The sequence below is a fragment of the Phyllobates terribilis genome, unplaced genomic scaffold (genome assembly GCF_046119375.1).
Source record: "Phyllobates terribilis strain yellow unplaced genomic scaffold, ASM4611937v1 Scaffold_5__5_contigs__length_657084704, whole genome shotgun sequence".
Taxonomy (NCBI): Eukaryota; Metazoa; Chordata; class Amphibia; order Anura; family Dendrobatidae; genus Phyllobates; species Phyllobates terribilis.
Window position 1 is genome coordinate 397,226,671 of NW_027362765.1, and position 25,337 is coordinate 397,252,007.

Genomic DNA, 25,337 nt, shown 5'->3' on the forward strand with positions numbered 1-25,337 from the left:
TTAGCTCTACCTGTGGAGAGCTGAACCAACTCTGCTGCGTCACCATCAGCTCCAGTGGATCTGCACCGCAGCGGCGGCCCCATATAGCCACATGCCACAGGTGGCGTCACGAACATTGTCTCTAAAAACTTTATTCACTTTTTACCTTTTCCTTTAATTGACCGCCCTGGGTCACGGACCGGGTCACTGCCACCATGACATCCCCCAGCATCGACGGCTCGGCTACCAAGTATCCCTCTCCAGACTCCCCCATACACATGGATGCTCGGCTCATGTGTTCCTCTTCCGACTCCCCCCATACATATGAACATTCAGCTTATGTGTTTCTCTCCCGACTTCATTCACGCACATGAACGTTCGACTTATGTGTTCCTCTTCTGACTTCCCCCATACACATGAACGTTCAGCTCATGTGTTCCTCTCCGACTCCTTCATATACATGAATGTTTGACTTATGTGTTCCTGACTCGCCCCCTGGGCCATGTGGGGAACCCGGAACCGGGCCTTTTGTGGGATGCTGGGGGTTGTAGTCGCCGTGGCGATGACCCGGTCCCGTGGCTCAGGGTGGCAGTCAATTGATATGGTTTTCATTATTTTCAAATGTCCGACTACACCACCCGTGGATTGCGGTCAGGATGAACCGCCGCTGCAGGGCAGACCGCTGGGGCTGATGTTGGTGAGCAGCACAGGGATGGTATAACTCCCCACGGGAAGAGTGTAGCCCCAGGGCAGTGTAGGTGAATGATGGGGGTGATGGTGCGCGGGAATAATGACTCAGAGTCTCTGTAATGCAGTCCAGGATCTTTACTCACAGTTCATTATTCCATGTTACTCCGGCCGGCTGTAACTTCCCACGTCGCACCATGTTCACCAGGTGAGGGGGCTCGGCCAACTCTCAGATAATTTTGGAGTACTTCGCAGGACCCCCTTCTCGTGTCCTTCCTCTGGCCTGTCATACCCCACCAGTGACCATGTTTATGTCCGGCTGCCTCGGGCCTTCTCTGTGCTAACTTCGGCGCCAGTTTCCCTGACCCTATGTGGTGCCTTCCTAGCGGGTGTAGCGAGGGGCTGCACCATATAAAATGTCACAGCCTCCGGTTTCTAGTTGAGGGTAGTTCCCCACCTCCACTAGTTTCGGGGACCGGTCTCCCCCTTGGCCTGACCCCACTACTCAGGTAGATGCGGGCGTATGGTGGCTACCAGCCGGTCCACACCCCTGGGGTCCCTTCTCTCCTCTGTGCTCCTGGAGCCTCCTCCGCTCTTCTTCATCTCTTCTCCCCAACTCTCTCTCTCTCCTTTCAGTGCTGACTGGGCCTCACAGGCTAGACCCGCGTCCGGAGCAGAGCTCCACAGAGTCCTGCTCTGTCACATCTTCTCTCTGACTCCACTGAACCGACTTCTCCCTGAACTAAGATGGTCCCCACCTTTTGTACCTCCCTCTAGGTGTACCCAGGAACTGCTTCCTCCCTGCTCCTGCACTACCGGGTTCCCCCTTTACTAGGTGTTCCCTCCCCCCACTCCAGCCAGGGACAGGGACTGTCGTGCTCTACTTGGAGCATATCGGTCGCCCTGCCCCCTGGACATGTGGTGTAATGCATGCAGGTGTCGGGGTCCTGGTCCACACTCCATCCTTACCTGAGAGTGAGATATCGCACATCTGGATGAGATGCAATACCTCTGTAGCAACCGAACCCCCAGGGTGCTACATTCCTCTCCGACCCCCTCTATTTCCATGAATGTTTGGCTCATGCCTTCTTCTCTGACTCCCTTCATACACATGAATGTTCGGCTCATGTGTTCCTCTCCCCACTCCCTCTATGCACAGGAATGATCATCTCATGTGTTTGGAATCTTAACCTGTAAACCAAAAGATCGGGCATTTAAATTTCAACCACATGACCTTTCTGTCACATCATCTGTTGGAGAAGAGGTGGTTGAAATTTAAGCACCCGTATCGGGAGGCTCCTATACTCATTCGGCAAATGGGGGTCTTTAGATTAGGCTTCATCTCAAGGTCAAATTGGCACAGAGCTAATTACAGAGGAGGGACATTGGGGGTCCTCCAACCACGATTGTTTCTCATATTGCCTTATTAATCAGATTTTAAACATTTTTAGATGTCCATTTTTTAAAAGTGCATTCACAATAATATAATGCCGCAGTTAAGGGCCAACATTTGTATATAATACAAACACAACCAGTGAAAGGGTGAATATGTTCAGTAAGAGCTCAGCTTCTTTGGCTGTGAATTTTAGAACTTTCCCTAGCATCAGGGTTTTAACAGACAAAAAGAAAAATGTTCTTGGGGGCAATAAAATGAAAACTTTACGATGAATTTCCCTCCAAAACAAACATGTTATAACTGGATAAAAGTCTTGAGTGCCATTCGAAAATGAGAGTGATTATTGTAAAATGACTGGAGAGAAGGGAGAGTCTGTTTTCATTTAGGGCCGTTGTATCAATAAAGAAGAAGCCTACGGGAAAGCTGCCCCCACTGACTAAAACCAGTCTCCAGCCATTACTCTTATCATTCTTTTTAGTCAGCTAATGCTGACGGTTTTTAACTTTTGGCAGAAAAAAATGCATTTTTGTAGTATTATCCATGTAAAAAACACAAAACTTCACAAATAATCCAAATAAATAAGTAAACCTTAGCATGAATTACAAAAATTATGTTAAGTGAGCACAAATATTAAATGTGTCATAGTATGGATCTTGACATCTTGTTATGTAGTCTTATGTAGCGTCCAAGAAAAATATATGCAGAACAGGAACTCCCCTGAAGTTTCACAATATGACATTTAAAGGGAATGTGTCAACAGATAGCAATCTATTCTTTAAAACAGATTACACAATGATTTTTTTCACTAACGTAAATACAGTAATTTCCACATTGACTGTGTACACTACAAAAAAATACGCATAAGTTGAATGTGACCAGCAATACTGGAAAAAGCCTTAAAGACAAGAGAGGCGCTGTTTCTAAATGTACACAATCCCTATGTTTGTATGTAGGACTTTAAAGTTATAGAAAAGAACCACAAAATCTCACACATGCAAGAGGGTCATGATCCATTGGGTTCTTATCAGTCCCCAGAAAAAAAAAAAGAAAAGAGGAATAACCGGACAGTGAAACAATTGCCACAGGAAGGAACCAGATTTCATTTAGAACTTATTTACTGGAAAGAGTTATATTCATGACAGACTAATAGTATTACAGAGACAGAGGGAAGACAATCTGCACAGCAGAGACCGATGGGGGAAAATATCACACTGTAGATAGACAAATGCAATCAGGAAAAAGAAGTGACTCAACGTGTTGGATCTATGTAGATGTTACTCAGCCCGTCCTCATTTGTCTGCCGAGCAGGGGATATATGGAGAGGGGTTAGGGGGATATATGGCAGGGGTTAGCCTAATGGATCTTGTTTTCTAAAGAATATGCACCAATATGGCTATTTATCACCTATTCACAGGAGTAAGAGAGTCCACATAGAGCAAGAGAAACTCTGTGTGAGAGTCCGCCACCGAGAAAGGAAGTTCACAGTAATAGGCACCACTTTATATTAGAGACCACCAGAGAAAAAGAGATACAGTTCCTAGAGTAAGAGCCACTCTCTATTAGGGAATGCCACAGAGAGAGAGAGAAAGAGACCACCAGAATGGGAGCGGCTCTGTCTTAGATTCCACCACAAATGAGAGAGGATTTGCCAGAGCAAGAGCCACTCTTTATTAGAGTGTGACACAGTGATAGAGAGGGTGCGCTTGAGTAAAAGCCACTCTCTATTACAGTATGCCACAGGGAGAGTCTGATAAAGTAGGAGCCACTCTCTATTAGAGTATGCCACATGGAGAAAAAGGCCACTAGAGTAGGAGCTACTGTGTATTAGAGTATGTCACAAAGAGAAAGAGTCCACTAGAGTAAGAGCCACTCTCTATTACAGTATACCACAGGGAGAGATAGTCCACTGGAGTAGGAGCCCCTGTGTATTAGTCTGTCTCAGAGAGAAAGAATCCACTAGCGTAAGAGACACTCTTTATTACAGTACACCAGAGAGAGAAAAAGTCCAGTACAGATGGAGCCACTCTCTATTAGAGTATTAGAGTGCACTAGAGTAGCAGCTAATATCTGTTAGAGTACCCAATAGAGAGAAAGAGTCCACTCGAGTAGGAGCCACTCTCTATTAAAATACACCACAGGGAGAGAGAGTCTGATGGAGTGAGAGACACTTTCTAGGCTGAAGAAAAATACACAACAAAATATCTTGTTACTCAAAGTTTTTACAAAGTTTTCCAACATTTTGTGTAAATTAAATTTAATCTTTCCAAAGTAGAATTTACCTTTAAAAACACCCTTGTTTCATCTATATCGCACATTTTCATTGGACGCATAATACATTAAATTATAAAAACATGTATTGAAATATATGAATATGAAGAAAATCACCTTGCAGTCTTCACAGCAGAGTCCGTGAGCGCAGACGGCTCCGGGAGAGAGCAGGCACGTGCTGGCATTACAGCAAGGGTTTGCACATTCCTGCAATGAAATTCAGAGAAATATCTTAGAATGGCGCGGGAGTCAGTGTTTCCTTCATGTCTGAAAAAGAGAGTAATGGATCCTCTAAATCCCACTTGGGCACAGAACAGCTTTCTCTACACTCACATTATGGTTTTTCAAAAAGCTTCAAAGTGAAATGATGAAACACAAGACCAAGGTGGATACATGGAGTACGGTTTCTACAAATTGCAGGATGATGCCGTTTGGCGCAGGAAGACTCATGAATCAAATTCAATATATACACGCAACACAATTGTTATATACTGTATCCATCGAACACTACAAGCCCCAGCATGACCCGACCATAGGAAATGACTACAATGCACTCCATTATACTCTCATCTGATAGATACTGTTTCTTTATATGGAAGGTCGCTAAGGACAGGCAGGAAAACAGGAATACATTGTATCCAACTGTCCTTAAAGGGGCGATTCAGCCTTTATAAAAAAAAAACCCCTCTGACCTTCAGCTTAATAACTCATAAAAATCATCCAGCCAAAAAAAGACGCTCTTCACTGTGTAATATAAAAGGCTCCGATCCAAATGTTATCAATCCACAGATAATGAATCACAAGGAAAAGATTTTGGCAAACACCAAACCTCGTTGGGATTATTAAACATTTGTCCTTAATATTGACCCAACCCTGAATTATATCTGTAGCCCTAATATGTGAATATGTATTCCCGGATAGGAGCATTTATTAAGCAGCGTTACTGCATGGTTTGCATATTATTATGGGGGCACATGGGATGATGCACTGTTATGGAGATATCTGTGGGTGACACACTTATGGGGGATCTGTGGAGGATGCATTGTTATGGGGGATCTGTGGATGATGCACTGTTATGGGGATCTGTGGATGATGCGCTGTTATGGGGGATCTGAGGATGACAATTATGAAGGATCAGTGGATCACACACTGTTATGGGGATCTATGAATGATGCACTGTTATGCGGGATCTGTGAATGATGCACTGTTATGGGGGTATTTGGGGCTGACACAAGAACAAGACATTATCTGTAGACAGAACCAGCTGTGGGTAATGGGGAAATCTGTTATGGGGTCTTATAATACTGGGGCACATTTGGCTAGCACATCTGGGAATTGCACATGCAGCTATGGCGACAACTGTGGCCTTTATGGGGACATCAGTGACAGTACTTATAGGGCATGTGAGGCTTGTACGGCGAGACCCTCATCGCTTTGCTCTCTAGGACATTGTGGCCATAAATATGGAAATTCCCAAAGGAGACAACTCAGTTCATTAGTGGTTAATAAATCACTTTTCTCAGACACAAAAAAAATAATATTCGTAACGCAATCATCTTGCTTTCCCCGCACTAAAGGATAAAAAATAAATAGTTAGTAGAGGACAAAACATCACCCAACTATTTAGAATATTTATCATTTATAATTTTTATCCTAAAAGATAAAAATCCTCCAGGAACCAGAATTAGTGAAAGCTGTAATAATAATAATAATAATAATAATAATAATAATAATAATAATAATAATAATAATAATCCATTTAGCGGGTTTTATCCAATACTGCTGGATTACATACATAATGCAATTTGTGAGAATTTGGAAAATATTTAATTTTGCAAAAGAAAAAAAAATATTTGAGGCTGTATTAATATTTAATAGCAAAGATTAAGAAGCCATTTCTAGTTGTCCAGGAAGACTGCCACCAGCATAATAATAGCATAACGCAGAGTATAAAAGTCACCGCTTCTGACAGAACTAATAAAATAACCTCAGATAACAGGATTTTCAGCAGAAATTCACTGACCGAAACTGCTGAAAGGAATAAGTGACTGGAAAAGGCATGTACCGTGCAGAATGGGAAAAGACAGAACTACAGACGCTCAATGGCATTTATTAGGTGAGGACTGGGTGGCTAATATTTTTCGTGGATGTATTGGAAGTCCAGTTTGGGGATGGTCAATAGTCTCCAGCAATGTCTCAACTTAATACCAAACATCGATACCGGATTAAATGATTGGACACTTGAAAATTAACAATTGGAGCTTAATAAATAATTAAGTATCACAATTTTTATTTTTTTTTACAGTGTTTGCATTTTTGGATCATTGTCTAGGCATTTTTGTCACGGGTGGGTCAGGTTGTCACGCGTGTGTCAGATGTGACAGACAGTCTCACTGCAGTTGGTTGCGGAAGATCTCTTTGTTTGGCATTACAGACACCTTCTTAGATCTGTATCACTCTAGGACCCAGCGGCTACCTCCCTCCTGCTAATTGACATCCAGGCCTGGGTGTTTAAATACTCTGTTTGCTACAGGGAGGTTCCGTTGATATTCACATGTTCCCTTGTGAAGGCTTGGAGCTATTGCAGTCTACTTATTTCCTCTCTGGTGCCTAGAAGGACGTTTGGTGTAATCTCTCTGAACTCAGCTCAAGCTAAGTTACTTTCCCTGGTGTTTGTCTCCTTTGTTGTCTTTAGTTGTTAGTGGGGACTGACTAGTGCTCACCCCCTCTTCCCTATCCAGGGCCAAGCTCTAGGGAAATACAGGATTTAGGTTCCTGTCCGGCGATTGGTGAGGAACCAATATAGGGACGTTAGGGGAGACAGGGTGGTATCAGATCAGCTAGGAGGTCTCCACTCCCCCTTTCACTAGTGTCTGGGCTCCCTTCCCCTCTTCCCTTCATGTTGCACTTAGTCTTTCCTACACCTTGTGTGACACAGGTGTAATAGACAGTCGCTCTGGATCTGGCTGTAGAAGGTCACTGCGCTTGACATTGCTGACACCTTCTTAATCCTTCTTCCTTTAAAACCCAGCGGCAACCTCCCTCCTGATGCTGATTGACACACCCTTGCATGGGAGTTAAAAACTCTCAGTTTGCTCCAGGCAATTGCCGGTGATACTTCTATGTACCTTTGTACAGATCAGATAGCTTGTAGCTAAAAAAGTGGCTACAACACATGGATTTTCTACGTGTGATACAGGGCTACAGAAATATCCATGGAAGAGGCTGATCAGAACCTTTGATCGGAACAATCCAAGGTTCCAAAATACTTGACTTCTATCAAAATTTTTTTTGAAAAAAAAGAAAAAAAAACAAAAACAGACAAAGGAATGGAAACCCCTTTAGGAGAGAGTACAAGATTTTTTTTTCCTCTGTACAGATACAGCCAGTGGTGTAAATTGAAGCTCATGGGCCCAAATGCAAAAGTTCCAATTGGGGCCCCAATTAATGGAAGTTTTTAATAGCAATGGTCTTTTTATATAGGCCAAAGGGACGTTTTGGGCCCCTTAGGTTCTGGGGCCAAGGTGCGATGGCAATTCCTGCACCGATTTGTAGTTATGACCCTGGATACAGCCCACCAGGGACAATTCAGGGTAATCTATACAAAATGTTAGTTTGGAAAAATTTTCCTGCTCGGTCCTGATGGTATCAAAATCTTGACACTAAACATGTGACTTCTGTATAGAGGTATCTTATGGCTACCTGAATGCGGACTTATGGCCCATGTAGATAGCAAAGCCGCAAGGGTTCTACATGGCAGCACATGAAGTCCCTATGATTCTGTATTGCAAAACCATAGACAATATGCTTGCCACCTTACAGAGAATATATGTCAAACTCTGGCCCATAGGCCAAATCTGGCCCTCAGGGTGGTTTTATTTGGCCCACGACACCAGAACTGCCACGCCTATGTGGGGTCCATTATTCTGTATGGAGGACTATGTGGGGCCCATTATACTGTATGGAGGACTATGTGGGGCCCATTATACTGTATGGAGGACTATGTGGGGCCCATTATACTGTATTGAGGACTATGTGGGTCCATTATACTGTATGGAGGACTATATGGGGCCATTATTCTGTATGGAGGACTATGTGAGGCCCATTATTCAGTATGGAGCACTATGTGGGGCATTATACTGTTTGGAGGACTATGTGGGCCCATTATTCTGTATGGAGGACTATGTGGGGCCATTATTCTGTATGGAGGACTATGTGGGGCCCATTATACTGTTTGGAGGACTATGTGGGCCCATTATTCTGTATGGAGGACTATGTGAGGCCCATTATTCTGTATGGAGGGCTATGTGAGGCCCATTATTCTTAATGGAGCACTATGTGGGGCCCATTATACTGTATGGAGGACTATGTGGGGCCAATTATACTGTATGGAGGAGTATGTGGGGCCATTATTCTGCATGGAGGATTATGTGAGGCCCATTATACTGTATGGAGGACTATGTGGGGCCCATTACACTGTATGGAGGACTATGTGAGGCCTATTACACTGTATGGAGGACTATGTGAGGCCCATTACACTGTATGGAGGACTATGTGGGGCCCATTACAATGTATGGAGGACTATGTGAGGCCCATTACACTGTATGGAGGACTATGTGAGGCCCATTACACTGTATGGAGGACTGTGTGGGTCCCATTATACTGTATGGAGTCATTTGTGAGCCCATTATACTGTATGGAGGACTATGTGGGCCCATTATACTGTATGGATGACTATGTGGGCCTATTATACTGTATGGAAGATTATGTGGATCCATTATTCTGTATGGAGGACTATGTGGGGCCCATTATACTGTATGGAGCACTCTGCGGTGCCCATTATACCGTATGGAGGACTATGTGGTGCCCATTATACTATATGGAGGACTATGCGGGGCCGATTATACTGTATGGAGGACTATGTGGAGCCCATTATACTGTCACGGGTGTGTCAGATGTAACACAGTAGCCCTGCAGTTAGTTGCAGGAGATCTCTTTGTTTGGCATTACAGGCACCTTCTTAGATCTGTCTCACTCAAAGACCCAGCGGCTCCCTCCCTCCAGCTAATTGACACCCAGGCCTGGGTGTTTTAAATACTTCCTGTTTGCTATAGGGGGGTGCTGGTGATATTCACATGACCCCCTGTGAAGGCTTGGAGCTGTTTCAGTCTGCTTACTTCCTCTTTGGTACTAAGAGGCCATGTGTGTAATCTCTTTGAAGTCGGCTCAAGCTAAGTTACTTCCCCCGTGTCTGTCTCTCCTTGCTGTCTTTAGTGGTTAGTGGGGACTGACTAGCACTCATCCCCATCTTCCCTGACAGGGTCTAGCTCTAGGGAGAAACAGGGTTTTAGGTTCCTGATTGGTGAGAAACCAATATAGAGACAGTAGGGAAGACAAAGTGAGATCAGATCAGTCTAGGAGGTCTCCACCCCCTCTTTCCTTTGTGTCTGGGCTCCTTTCCCCTCATGCCTTCGTGTTGCACTTTGTCTTTCCTACACTGTGTGTGACATATACTATATGGAGGACTATGTGGGGCCCATTATTCTGCATGGAGGACTATGTAGGAACCATTGTACTGTATATTGGGTTGGCCCACGACTTTGTCCAAGTTTTTTAATTTTGGCCCTCTGTATGTTTGAGTTTGACATCCCTGTTTTAGAGCCTGCATATTTTTTTTGGAATCCTTCTTGAGAAATTTGGAGATGGGGCAGGTCATGTATAAAACACAAGGCACGCAAATGTGCAAGTAAAAATTCATAAAAGAATTTGTGCCTTGTGTTATGGTTTCAAACAATGGAAATGGAATAATGGGTAGCATGGTGGCTCAGTGGATAGCACTGTTGCTTTGCAGCACTGGGGTCCTGGGTGCAAATCCCACCAAGGACAACATCTGCAAGGAGTTTGTATGTTCTCCCCGTGTTTGCGTGGGTTTCCTCCGGGTTCTCCGATTTCTTCCCACACTCCAAAGACATACAGATAGGAAATGTAGATTGTGAGCCCCAATGGGGACAGTGATGATAATTTCTGTAAAGTGCTGTGGAATATGATTGCGCTATATAAGTGAGTAAAAATAAATAAATGTCTATGACTTATGACAAATACTCTCAGATCAATCCAGAGAATAGATGAGAGAAACATAGAATTTGGGGAAAAAAATTAAAGTAGTTTCTTTATACAGGTCACCCCAGCACAATCATAGTATCTAATCAGTCAGGTAACTGGCCCTTTAATAAATAACTGCAGTCACCACTGAATAAGATCTTGACAATTTCTTGATGAATAAAGTAGATTTCTTCTTTAAATTAAAATGATAAAAATGAGATTGATTTTATTTGCATTTGCCGAAACTTTTTATATCCAGTGTCCTCTTCTCTACATTTTCTGCTGTTTTTAATAGATTTTGTGCACAGTTCGGCAGCACATTGTTTACTTTGTAAAACCCAAGTGCAAGGAAGATAAAAAAAAATAAATAAAAAATAACCCCCCAAGAATCTACGAGATGTAATCAATAAAAGTGGCAGAGCAGGCAGAGCCGACACAGGCGGAGGAGATGAATTTCTCTGTAGCGCGGTACGGAACGCCGGGCCTCACACTGTTAGGCAACGATGTAACATAAAGATATCCTACTTTGTCATGTTAAATCACCCCTTTTCAGATGCAATGTCGGAACAAAATAAAAAAAGGAAAAAAAAAAAAACCTCTTTATTATTTTTTTTTTCTATTCTTCTGCTCTGCATTTCACACACTATTGAAACCAGAAGAACTTTAAGCAATCAGAAATAATTCATCCAATTGGAGATATGATTAATTTCCGGAAAGGATGGTGCATTTTAGAGGAGGGGGATGATCCCGTGCATGTAAATGATGAGGGTTCAGTGCATGTTGGCTTAAGTGAAATACATTTTAAACATTCGCATGCAGAGAAGAATGATTGCTCGTAACTCATGAGCACGGCAGGTGCGGCAGACATCGGCAGGAGCAGGAAAACATGGTGGACATGGGCTCGAGATTTAAGACAATGACATTCCGGACATGTGGGTCACTTAACCCCAGATTACCCAACCAGTCAATTGACCCTGCACTTTACGAAAACAGAATCACCCCAAGATAATTTTTTTTAGATTTAATATATACGGCGGGAATAATTCAGTGAATATTAAATAAAAGATGCTTAACCCCTGGAGAGCCAGGCCCTTTTAGGTCTTTAAGACAGCAGAAATTTTGCTTTTCAATTTGCATAAAGTTTAAGGTCCTCAGACGCCATATTATGTTGGCATTATGATTGGATGGGTACTGCCAGGAACCCTGTCACGTGTGGAGCAGAAAGTATAGTGCCAGTCCCTGTACATATTGTTCTGGCTTGATGCACAGTAGCTCAGTGGTTAGCACTGTAGCCTTGCAGTGCTGGGGTCCTGGGTTCAAATCCCACTAAGGACAACATCCAGGGTCGGTCTGGGCTGGCGGGATACCGGGAAATTTCCCGGTGGGCCCCGCTCCCTGCTGCAGAGTAGAGGGGGGAGAAGAGAACAAAAAAAAATCCTGCGGTTTTAAGGGGCACGGGCCCTTTAAAAGCGCAGGCACAGTGTATGCAGGGACGCGTGCACGCAGCATTCATTACCTGAACCACCGCGGCGCACGTCCCAGTGAAGCAGCTGAAGCTGCGCGTCTCCCTTCGCCGGCCGGCTTATGACGTCATTGTCATGCGCCTGCTGTGAAGGAGGCGTGCAACTCAGGAGAAGGAGGACACCGCACGGGATCGCAGGAAGGTAAGAGGTGTGTGTGTGGGTGTGTGTGTGTGTAATGGTCTGGACACACAAGGCGGGGGCCAGCAGGACACACAAGGGGGGGGCCCAGCTGGACAGACACACAAGGGGGGGGCCCAGCTGGACAGACACACAAGGGGGGGCCCAGCTGGACAGACACACAAGGGGGGGCCCAGCTGGACAGACACACAAGGGGGGGGCCCAGCTGGACAGACACACAAGGGGGGGGCCCAGCTGGACAGACACACAAGGGGGGGCCCAGCTGGACAGACACACAAGGGGGGGCCCAGCTGGACAGACACACAAGGGGGGGGCCCAGCTGGACAGACACACAAGGGGGGGCCCAGCTGGACAGACACACAAGGGGGGGCCCAGCTGGACAGACACACAAGGGGGGGGCCCAGCTGGACAGACACACAAGGGGGGGGCCCAGCTGGACAGACACACGAGGGGGGGCCCAGCTGGACGGACACACGAGGGGGGGCCAAGCTGGACACACGAGGGGGGAACCCTGGCTGGACACGCAAGGGAGGGGAGCCCTAGCAGGACACACAAGGGGGGACCAAGGTGGACCCAGGCAAAGGGGGGTGGGCAGGATGGATATATGGGGGGCAGGATGGATATATGGGGGGGGCAGGATGGATATATGGGGGGGCAAGATGGATATATGGAGGCCAGGATGGATATATGGGGGCTAGCATAAATATATAGAGGGGCACGCTGGATATATGGGGGGTGTCAGGATGGATATATGCAGGGGGTAAGGGCAGTATGGATATATGAGGGGAGAGGCTGGACACATGGAGGCCAGGATGAATATGTAGAGGGCAGGCTGGACACATGGAGGATATATGGGGGGGACATATGGGGGCGCAGGCTGGAAACATGGAGGCAAGGATGGATATGTGGGGGGGCAGACTGGCACATGGGGGGGCTAGGATGGGTATATGGGAGGGGGCAGGCTCGATACATATGTGCTAGGATAAATATATGGAGGGGTCACACTAGACAAATGGTGGCCAGAAGGGACATATGGGGGTGCCTGGCTAGACAAGGGACTTAATTACTGTTTGGGAGCCAGATTGAGGAACATACTTTATTAGTTTATGGTGACCAGTGGAGAACATTATTACTTTAGATTCCAATTATTATTACATTATTACTTCTGTAATATAATTTACTTTTTAGGAAATTGTTTTCCATGGGATGGGACAAAAGAGAGGTCCTGTTACTGTGCAGGACGGCACTATGTTGCTTTTTTTCTTCAACTGGTGTAGTGTAGAGGTCGGGTGGGGAAAGTGGGAATATTCTCTAGAAGAGATCAGTTATTAATAACTGTGTGTTATTTTCTGCAGAGATGATTCCTGGCTGGAAGAAGTGATGGCTGTCTGTGCCAGATGAAGAAGAAAAGCGAAGATGAAGGACTTCACCTAGAGACATCACTGGTGAGTCAGTGTATTACATGTACACTTACACTACACACGTGGTCAAAATTGTTGGTACTCCTCGTTTAATGAAAGAAAAACCCACAATGGTCACAGAAATAACTTCAATCTGATAAATTACAAATTTTTGAAAATGAAGAGATGAAGGTCAGACATTGATTTTCTGCTTCCACAGAATTTAAAAAAAAATTAACCTCATGAAATAGGCCTGGACAGAAATGATGGTTCTTCTTCTTAACTTAATATTTTGTTGAACCTTTTGAGGCAATCACTGCAATCAAACGATTCCTGTAACTGTCAATGAGACTTCTGCGCCTCTCGACAGGTATTTTGGCCGACTCCTCATGAGCAAACTGCTCCAGTTGTCTCGTGTGTGAAGGTTGCCTTTTCCAGAATGTTTCAGCTCTTTCCAAAGATGCTCCATAGGATTTAGGTCAGGGCTCATAGAAGCCACTTCAGAATAGTCCAATGTTTTCCTCTTAGCCATTCTTGGGTGTTTTTAGCTGTGTGTGTTTTGGGTCATTATCCTGTTGCTAGACCTGCGACTGAGACCAAGCTTTCTGACACTGGGCAGCACATTTCTCTCTAGAATCCCTTGATAGTCTTGAGATTTCATTGTACCCTGCACAGATTCAAGACACCCTGTGCCAGGTGCAGCAAAGCAGCCCCAGAACATAACAGAGCCTCCACCATGTTTCACAGTAGGGACAGTGTTCTTTTCTTGATATGCTTCATTTTTCCATCTGTGAACATAGAGCTGATGTGCCTTGCCAAAAACTTCAATTTTTGTCTCATCTGTCCATAGTACATTCTCCCAGAAGCTTTGTGGCTTGTCAACATGTAGTTTGGCAAATTCCAGTCTGGCTTTTTTACTATTTTTTTTTTCAACAATGGTGTTCTCCTTGGTCGTCTTACATGAAATTCACTTTGGATCAAACAATGGTGGATAGTACGATCTGACACTGATGTTCCTTGAGCTTGAAGTTCACCTTTAATCTCTTTAGAAGTTATTCTGGGCTCTTTTGTTACCATTCATATTATCCGTCTCTTTGATTTGTCATCAATTTTCCTCCTGCACCCACGTCCAGGGAGGTTGGCTACAGTCCCATGGATCTTAAATTTCTGAATAATATGTGCACCTGTAGTCACAGAAACATCAAGCTGCTTGGAGATGGTCTTATAACCTTTACCTTTTAACATGCTTTTCTATAATTTTCTTTCTAATCTCCTGAGACAGCTCTTTCCTTTGCTTCTTCTGGTCCATGTTGAGTGTGGTACACACTATGTCACCAAACAACACAGTGAGTATCTGTAGCCCTATATACAAGCACAGTGAGTATCTGTAGCCCTATATACAAGCACAGTGAGTATCTGTAACCCTATATACAGGCACAGTGAATATCTGTAACCCTATATACAGGCACAGTGAGTATCTGTAACCCTATATACAGGCACAGTGAGTATCTGTAACCCTATATACAGGCACAGTGAGTATCTGTAGCCCTATATACAGGCACAGTGAGTATCTGCAGCCCTATATATAGCACAGTGAGTATCTGTAGCCCTATATACAGGCCCACTGACTGATTACAAGATTGTAGACACCTGTGATGCTAATTAGTGGACACAACTTTATTTAACATGTCCCTTTTGTCACATTATTTTCAGGGGTACCATCATTTCTGTCCAGGCCGATTTCATGAGTTTAATTTTTTTTTTAAATTCAGTGGAAGCAGAAAAGCAATGTCTGACTTTCATTTGTTCATTTTCATAGATTTTTAATTTATTATTACTTTTGTCAGATTCAAGTTATTTCTGTGACCATTGTGGGTTTTTCTTTCATTAAACGAGGGGTACCAACAATTCTGACCACGTGTGTATATAGTATATACAGAACTTCTGTGTATGTCACTGGTGATCACTATATTATGTATACACTATATACAGAGCTTCTGTGTATAATGTCACTTGTGACCACTGTATTACCTGTGCAATATATACAGAGCTCCTGTGTATAATGTCACTGGTGACCACTGTATTACCTGTACACTATATACAGAGCTCCTGTGTATAATGTCACTGGTGACCACTGTATTATCTGTACACTATATACAGAGCTCCTGTGTATAATGTCACTGGTGACCACTGTATTACCTGTGCACTATACACTATGTACAGAGCTCCTGTGTATAATGTCACTGGTGACCACTGTATTACCTGTACACTATATACAGAGCTCCTGTGTATAATGTCACTGGTGACCACTGTAATACCTGTACACTAAATACAGAGCTCCAGTGTATAATGTCACTGGTGATCACTGTATTACCTGTACACTGACACTCTATACAGAGCTCCTGTGTATAATGTCACTGGTGAACCCTGTATTACCTGTACACTGACACTATATACTGAGCTCCAGTGTATAATGTCACTGGTGGTCACTGTATTACCTGTACACTGTACACTATATACAGAGCTCCTGTGTATAATGTCACTGGTGATCCCTGTATTACCTGTACACTGACACTATATACAGAGCTCCTGTGTATAATGTCACTGGTGATCCCTGTATTACCTGTACACTGACACTATATACAGAGCTCCTGTGTATAATGTCACTGGTGGTAATAACAGTGTTGTTAGTATTGTGGTTTGTATTCATGATCAGTATTGTAGTATTTGGTCACTTTGGGGTGGTAATATGTGGTCTGGTCATGGTGTGGCCGTATTTGTTCCTTGTATGTAGTATTATTCGGTCACTATGTGGTGGTAATATGTGATCTAGTCATGGTGTGGCGATATTTGTCTCTTTTGTATGTGGTATTATTGGTGTTGATATAGTGGACTGTGTTGTGTATGGCAGTCATTTTGTTCTTGCTGATATTAACTAGGAAAAGATTTTTTTCCATTAGGCCACAGCCCCACCATCAGTATTCGGTCAGTATTTTTTCTCAGGAGTAGCTGCCAAAACCAGGAGTGGGTGATAAATACAGAATTGGTGACTTGTTTCTATTATACCTTTTCTCTGATTGTTCCTCACCTGGTTTTGGCTCCCACTCCTGAGAAAAATTACTGACCAAATACTGATAGTGGGGCCGCAGCAATAGAGATTAAATACTTGGACCAGAGCGGCAGAGCTGCACTTACAGGGGTTCTCTGGTGAAAACAAGTAATCATCTCTCCACAGGATCAGTGATAATATTGATTGGTGGGGGTCTGACTGCTGGGACACAATTGGCAGAATGTGGAGCTTTTCTCCCCATTAGACTGGAGCGGCATGTGAGATGTGACCACTAATCCATTCATTCCCTCAGTGGCTGTGAGCGCTGCTCTTTTTTGGAAGCTGCATTTTAAAATGGGGATAAGTGTCCTGTCAGGGATGAAACTTCCCCATTCTTCTGATAGGCGCCTTTTCCAATGTTCGGACCCAAACGATCAATAAGTGATCACCGATCCTGTGGATCCCATGGATCGGTGATAACTTGTTTTAACCAAAGAAGCCCTTTAATGCAAACTACCTTAATTGTACATCCCAGTTAGTGTCGCACAGTAGATGTGCAGGAGCCGCCAGTCAATGCTCCACTATAACAGGGATAGCGGATAACAGATATTTGCATATGGCTGTAGGTGGGCCCCTAGAGTCAGTTCTCCCTGTGGGCCCCAGACACCCCAGTCCGACCCTGACAACATCTGCAAGGAGTTTGTATATTCTCCCCGTGTTTGTGTGGGTTTCCTCCTGGTTCTTTGGTTTCCTCTCACACTCCAAAAACATACTGATAGGAAATCTATATTGTGAGCCCCAATGGGGAAAGTGATGATAATGTCTGTGAAGTGCTGTGGAATTAATGGTGCTATATAAGTGAGTAAAATAAATAAAATGAACATGTGACCTCCAGTGATTGGTTGCTGCAGTCACATGTCTGTTCAGCTGGAATAAGTAGTATGGAGTTCAGCAGAAGAGTGGTGGGCAGTATTTAAAGAGAGTTGGCAGGGGATCGGTAAGATGATTTTACTTTATTGTATTATTTTTAGGGATTTTCTATGTGTTACAACAAATAAGTAAATAAAAAAATTGATGAGAAGATAATCCCTTTAAGAATGAAGTGAAGACATTGGGGAGAGAGGGATGTGTATTTTATAATTATTCTAAAATAATTGCAGAATACAAACTGATTCATGTTTTTTCTGTTCTACTTGGAGCCAGGATTTCAATCATTAGAACACACTTTTAACATCTGTTGGTGATTAGATCCTTATTATTCTTTATTAGACTCGTCATTTTTGCAATGCTTTGCAGTAAATAAGATTATCCGACAGGAGAATGCACCTCAGTGTGAGACATTGTTCCCATTTTGCCAGTCTGCAGAATCCTGGCATTATGTAAAAATAATAAAAAAATGTACCCTTAAAGCATCTTCCAAGGATCTCCCAGGCAAAGGCTCATTGTAATCCGTTGACTTGTGGAAATTTCTTGATCATTTTCTTTTCCTTACCGGTGTATAATATATTAATCATAGTTAGCCATCTTTGAGTGACGCTCTACCGAAAGGAGTGTAATGGCTGACTGCTCTTTTTACGGCAACACCTATCTCCAGCCCTTCCATGTCCTGTTTCTCAACCCCATGACACAAGAAACCTTACAGAAGTGCTTGGAGACTTGTGTGACCTAAATGAGAGACTCTATATGGTCTAGAAGGTCCTTTATTTTTTTGTAGCCTCTTTGATGTTGTAGGAGAGTTTGCAAGTATGACGTTCCACTGATTTCCTGGTAAAGCTGTAGTTGGTTTGTGTTTATACACAGCAGCCAATCTAAAGAAGCAGAGCTTCAGGGGGACGGACTGAGTAACAACATGAACCAATTATAGAACTTAGACTACCATAGATGCCGTAAAGCACTGTAGCCCATCCGTAGTCACAGCAATGACCTAATGGAGTATGCATTACCTATAGACTGTGGCTTATGTAACTTCACTACAATGCCAGTATTTTTCATAACACATAACTGGAGAACACCTTTAAAGTGAGTGTCAAAGTCCCACCAAGTCCTACAACATTAATTCCAGGATCAAAAGTAATTTTGGACAAAGGCACCAATGTGACATGCAGAAGTAGTGCTGTTGCTTCAAAAGCAGCCAGCAACTATTACAATTAACACAAGCACAGGAGACGCGAAGTGTTGTGCTTCAGAAGCATCCATCAACTAGAGGGGTTAACACAGTCACAGGAGAAGGGGAGTGTTTTAGTAGAGCCCCATTGGGATTGTGGTGAATTTGTTATTGTAGTCTGGCTGAAGCCAAAGAGAAAGGCGATGTGTTATCTGGATCTGACAGAAAGCAACTGAACAGGATTCAGATCAGGAGAGAAACTAAACACAGGTCAGATAGACTCCCTGAACTAACAGTGCAGAGTATTACTGGGCAGGAAGATAAGAACTGGAAGGAATTGTGTCACAGGGATCATCTACCTCATCAAACCCTCCCCCTCCATCTCCATGCAGGATAAAGAATGCTGTGTACTATTGTGTCTTTGTAAAGGAAAAGCCTATGGTTGTGTATGCATAGAAGTGTGCTGCTAAGGGATCTAATCTATGCTGAATTATGCTACTGCAGAGACTGTAATACTGTGCCTTGTGAAAAAACTACAGTATTGTTACTGGAGCCGGTTGCTCAAGAAACTCAGACTGTACTGTAATGAAGATTGTTGCTGTAATATCCCTGAATTGCACTGGCCATGCTTCAGATTAAATTCCACTGTTAAACTGTTGAAAAAAACTCTTCTCAGATGTGTTTGGTCAGCAATTGAATCTATCGTGTGGCTGAGAGAAGCTGCAGCACGTGGTCTATGGTCGCCCTGAGTAACGGTTCCCCCAGGATTCTAAAGAATTCATGAAACCTGTCTCGCCCTATCTGAACCTAGCGGCGTGCGTGTAACAATAAGCAGGTGATGTAACAGCTCCAGATTACTACAGATTTACTTGGTTTTGCGAAAATTATCCCAATTTGTCCTTGGTAACACTGAGAATGTAACAGTCAGAACCCACTAGTAGTACTATATCAATAAGAACACTTGGAGACCCTCGTCAGTAATTATGTGTTCATTATTTTCTAGTTCACAGCCTTATTCTCAGCACTACTGAATAAAAAATTGAGATTGATATTTTTAACTGTTCCTCCAATAGAGCCTGTAAATAATACTGTTCAATGGATCAGAACAAGCCTCAGAAGACTCCTAAGCAGCAGCTTCAAGATTAAGAAATGGCATCAGTTTACTAAAACAAGTTGCAGATATAATTTTTTTTATCAATTATGAAAGCTTTTGATCTTTTAATAACCGTCCTATTGGGAGCCCTAAAGGGGTATTTGATCTTAGCAAGATATCACAAATCCAAGAACAGTGTTCCCAAATGACTCGCTAGAATGGAGTGGCGGCCATACTAATGGGGCCACCACCACTCCATTCTAATGGAACCATCACCATTCCATTCTAACTGGACAGGACAGTCACCACTGTATTCTAATGTGTCCATCACCACTCCTTTCTAATGGGTCCGCCATCACTCCATTTCAACAAGACCACAACCACTCCAATCTAATGGGGCCATCACCACTCCATTCTAATGGGGCAGCCACCACTCCATTCAAATAGGTTCACCACTAATCCATTCCAACAAGACCGCCACCACTCCATTCTAAATGGGCCTCCATCTTTCCATTCTAAATGGGTCCACCACCACTCCATTCTAAAGAGGATTCCACCACTCCATTCTAACTGGACCACCACCATTCCATTCTAATGGAACTGCCACCACTCCATTCCAACAAGACAGCCACCACTCCATTCCAACAAGACAGTTACCACTCCATTCTAATGGGTCAAACCACTCCATTCTAACCGGACCTCCATCACTCCATGCTACTGGAACCATCACCATTCCATTCTAATGGGACAGCCACCACTACATTCTAATGTGTCCGTCACCACTCCTTTCTAGTGGGTCCGCCACCACTCCATTCCAACAAAACCACAACTACTCCAATCTAATGGGGCCTTCACCACTCCGTTCTAGTGGACTGACGCGCCCCCTGGGCCGTGGGGTACTCGGTGCCGGGCCGGTCGTTGCTAGGGGAGATGTCACAGTGGCGGTGACCCGGTCCGTGACCCAGGGCGGTCAATAAAAGGGGAAAATTTACAGGGGAATTAAAGTTCTTATATACAGTTCGTAACGCCACCTGTGGTATGCGGCTAAAGGGAGCCGCCGCTGCGGAGCAGGTCCTCTGGAGCTGGTGTGAATGCAGCAGAGTTGGTTTAGCTCTCCACAGGTAGAGCTTAGCTCCAGGGCAGTGGAGATGTTGTAGATGATGCTGGGCAGTGTGGCGCAGGTGATGGTGCAGATAATGATCACAGAGACAGAAAGGTGCAGTCCTCAGGGTTTACTCACGGTTTCTTAGACTTCCAGTTACAAGTACTAGAGTAACTTTCCACGGCGTCCTGTGCTTACTCAGGGAGGGGGTTCAGCAAACTCCCAGGTCTCTCTGGAGTACGTAACGGGACCCCCTTCTGTGTGTTCCTTCTGGCCGTCTCCCTGCACCTCACACCCAGTGTCTCAGGCCAGTGGCCGCGGACCTTGCCGGGTGACGTCTTCTCTGTCCCCTGGGTCCTCTATGGCCACCTTTCTGGTGATCAGATGTGGCTTTTGGCTGCAGTACCTGAAATACTGCAGCCTCCAGTTTCCTATTTAAGGCTTAAAGAACTCTGCTAGTTTAGGGACCGGTCCCCTCTGTGCGACCTGACCCCTCCACCTCCTGGTAGATTCAGGCGTACGGGTGGCCTCCAGCACTATCCGTACCCCTGGGGTCCCCTCCACGTTCCTGGAGCCTTTCTCCTGCTCCTCTCTCTCTCTTCAGTCTTGGGCCTCTCTGGCTAGGCCCTCCTCCTGAGCAGAGCTCCTACAGAGCTCCTGCTCCCTCTACTTCTCCTCTCAGACTGTCTTCCTCTGACTGAACTCTCCCAAGATGGCTTCTCTCTTTATATCACTTCTCTCAATGCTCCCCTGAACTTCTTCCTCCACCCACACCCACTACATGGTTCCCCCCACTCCAGCCAGGGACAGGGCTCAGCAGGGAAGCGACGCATCTTGCCCCTCCTGCTGATCTGGAGTAGTGTAGTGTTTGATGCAGGTGTTAGGGTCCCAGGCAGTACTCCTTCCTTACCTGAGAGTGAGATACCACACCTCTGGGTGAGATGCAGTACCTCTGTGGCGACTGAACCCTCAGAGGCACACCTGTCCGCAACCTCAAACAGTCACACTCCAAACTCCACTATAGTTAAGACAAAGAGCTGTTGAAAGACACCAGAAACAAAATTGTAGCCCTGCACCAGGCTGGGAAGACTGAATCTGCAATAGGCAAGCAGCTTGGTGTTAAGAAATCAACTGTGGGAGCAATAATTAGAAAATGGAAGACATACAAGACCACTGATAACCTCCCTCGATCTGGGGCTCCACACAAGATCTCACCCGTGTGGTCAATATGATCTCAAGAACGGTGAGCAAAAATCCCAGAACCACACGGGGGGACCTAGTGAATTACCTGCAGAGAGCTGGGACCAATGTTACAGCACTACCATCAGTAACACACTATGCCACCAGGGACTCAGATCCTGCAGTGCCAGACGTGTCTCTCTGCTTAAGCTATTACATGTCCGGAACCGTCTGAAGTTTGCTAGAGAGCATTTGGATGATCCAGAAGAGTATTTGGAGAATGTCATATGGTTAGATGAAAACAAAGTAGAACTGTTTGGTAGAAACACAACTCGTCGTGTTTGGAGGAGAAAGAATGCTGAGTTCAAAGAACACCATACCTACTGTGTAGCATGGGGGTGGCAACATCATGCTTTGGGGCTGTTTCTCTGCCAAGGGACCAGGATGACTGATCCGTGCACATGAAAGAATGAATGGGGCCATGTATCGTGAGATTTTGAGTGCAAACCTCCTTCCATCAGCAAGGGCATTGAAGATGAAACGTGGCTGGGTCTTTCAGCGTGACAATGATCTCAAGCACACCGCCAGGGCAACGAAGGAGTGGCTTCGTAAGAAGTATTTCAAGGTCCTGGAGTAGCCTAGCCAATCGCCAGACCTGAACCCTATAGAAAACCGTTGGCGGGAGTTGAAAGTACGTGTTGCCCAGCGACATCCCCAAAACATCACTGCTCTAGAGGAGATCTGCATGGAGGAATGGGCCAACATACCAGCAACAGTGTGTGCCAACCTTGTGAAGACTTACAGAAAATGTTTGACCTCTGTCTTTGCCAACAAAGGATATATAACAAAGTATTGAGATGAACTTTTGTAATTGACCAAATACTTATTTACCGCCAAAATTTGAAAAAAATTTCTTTCCAAATCAGACAATGGGATTTTCAGGATTTGTTTTCTCATTTTGTCTCTCATAGTTGAGGTCGACCTATGATGTCAATTACAGGCCTCTCTCATCTTTTTAAGTGGGAGAACTTGCACAATTGGTGGCTGACAAAATACTTTTTTCCCCACTGTGCATTGTAAAAGATACTTCTAAATTATGCCTTAGAGAGTCTCAGAAGAGGAGCAGAATACATTGGTACCTGAGAAGACAGTGATCTGTGACTATATTAACACACGGACACTACACTACTAGTTACACAGGTTAAAAAAAAAAATAGAACTGGAGTGCTTCTTTAATTGTATCATGTTGGAGTACATATAGCCGTAATTTATAATTTGTTTTGTGCCCATTGTTTTTACGCAATTTTACATTTATAGACAGAAGTGTAATCTCTTAAAATGCAATAAAACTTTATCAAACATGGTCTTCTACCTCTCCCATAATCTATTGTTTCATTTTTCTTTGTTTTTATTTTTGTGAGGAGGGCGAATAAATAACAATATTTCTGTATTTTTTGGGGGTTTGGTTTTTAGAGCATTTGCCATGTGTTATAAATAACATGATGACTTTGTTCTGTGGGTTGATATGATTAGGACAACACCATATTTATATAATATAGATTTTGAATATTTTGCCACTTTGGCATAATAAGTACATAAAATAAGAAAAAATGTTGTTCTGCATGCCAAGACCTTTAACATTTTTAGTTTCTTGTTGTCGAGACTGTGTGTGAGGGCTTATTTTTTTGTGGAAAGGTTTTCATTGGCACTGTTTTAACAAAATATAGCTTCACGTGGTTTGGAAAAAGTTTTAGCTGAGGCTCTTTAATGCAAATTTGCATGTATTTTCTGAACAATCAGAAGCTTTCTAGCATTGCGAATTCAATCAACGCAAATCGAATTTTTGGGGAAAATTTGCAACTTCAAATGTCAAACGATCCGCTCATCTCTAATAATGAGCAATCAAGGAATACTTGGAGATTTCAGCTCTGAAGCCTACTTAATTTTGAATACTGTTTTGGATTGCTAAACAGGCTGTAACTTACTGCAAGAAAACAAATGTAATATGTTTAGAAAGCTACTGAATATTTACTCTAGGTTAAACCTATTATCACATCCTGCTGTAGACAGAAAGACCCTTTGATTCCAACTTCTATGTCAAGTCTCACCAGGTGAGGTGGATCTTCTAAGCCCCAGGTCTGCGTAGGCACACGGACCCTGGGTGTTGATGCAGAAAGCTGAAAGGCACATGAGCAGTGAGGACTTGGCACAATCTGGAATTTCAGTAGCAGCAGGACGGATGAAGAGGAACCAAGCAGGGATGAAGCAAGTAAAGCACAGTATGGGCAAAAGGTGGAGAACACCAAGCATAGAGGTCTAGAGACTCAATCTCAAGACACAGGTGTGTGGGTCAATTGGCCTTAAATACGTCTAGGGAGATGATGTCATAGACTCACGTTGGGCCACTTGCGTGGGGCACAACAGAGGACAGCCCACCCAGGAGAAGGAAGCAGAGTTCGGGATACCCTGGATAGGTATGTAACATGCCATAAGGGCAAAGGGTAGTCTTGACATTTAGAATTGCCACTTACATGCTTGGAAGTCAATATATAAGGTCATTACATACCGTTCCCAAAGGTTCACACAATGGCTGTCCAGAAATGTTAACTGGATAAGAGGTTGAGACGTATGTGCAGTTATTTCTATAAGCTATTGGCTAAGCTGTGTCCATAATTAACATAGATCCGTACTGCACGGGCATAACTATTGGGCATGGAGAGGTAGCACTTGCACCCAGGTCCTGTTGCCTGAGGGGACCATAAGTTCCCCCTGCCAGATAGGAAGAAACCAATTTTACAACCTGTTATTGAGTAAACATTGGGGTCAAAGAGTCTTCTCTTGAGTGGCAAAGGCCATGTCCACGTGCGGCCACCACTGGTGGATTAGGTCCTAGTGGTGGGATCAGGTTCTAGTGGTGGGATTAGGTTACCACTATATTTTTTCTAAAGTGCCCACCATCAACTCAATCTGGCGCTTTGTAATAATATTAAGGTGCACACACGCGATATGTGAGAATACAGTAGACCTCTTACTTCAGGTTCTCCGCAATCACACTGTTCTCCTTCTTCCACATATCCATTTCCACACTTCTGTTCTCCAAATGATTCTGTAACTTCAGGCATGTTATATAGACACATGCCCACTCCCTTTTCCAGGCTGGAGTCCAAGTCCTTCTTGCTGCAGCTGCTGAACACTGTTGGGAATGGGTATCTGCAGGAGAACAGAGGGAAAAGCAATGCTAAATCAGTCAGATCTGTGTTATTGCTAAGAAATATTTGCTAATAATTCTCTATTTCTAAAGTCCTGGCTTGTTTCAG

At 44.1% G+C, this 25,337-nt stretch overlaps 1 protein-coding gene across 1 annotated transcript in view; it reads right to left on the reverse strand.

Moving 5' to 3' along the window:
- The window catches only part of ADAM12 (ADAM metallopeptidase domain 12), a 778,476-nt gene that overhangs the window by 109,073 nt on the left and 644,066 nt on the right, over positions 1–25,337 (reverse strand). Inside the window, exons 12-13 of the mRNA XM_073685043.1 lie at positions 25,053–25,230; positions 4,448–4,537 (exon numbers count right to left, since the gene is read on the reverse strand). Of these exons, the coding sequence (XP_073541144.1) occupies positions 4,448–4,537; positions 25,053–25,230 (268 nt within the window). The remainder of the gene's footprint in view (positions 1–4,447; positions 4,538–25,052; positions 25,231–25,337) is intronic.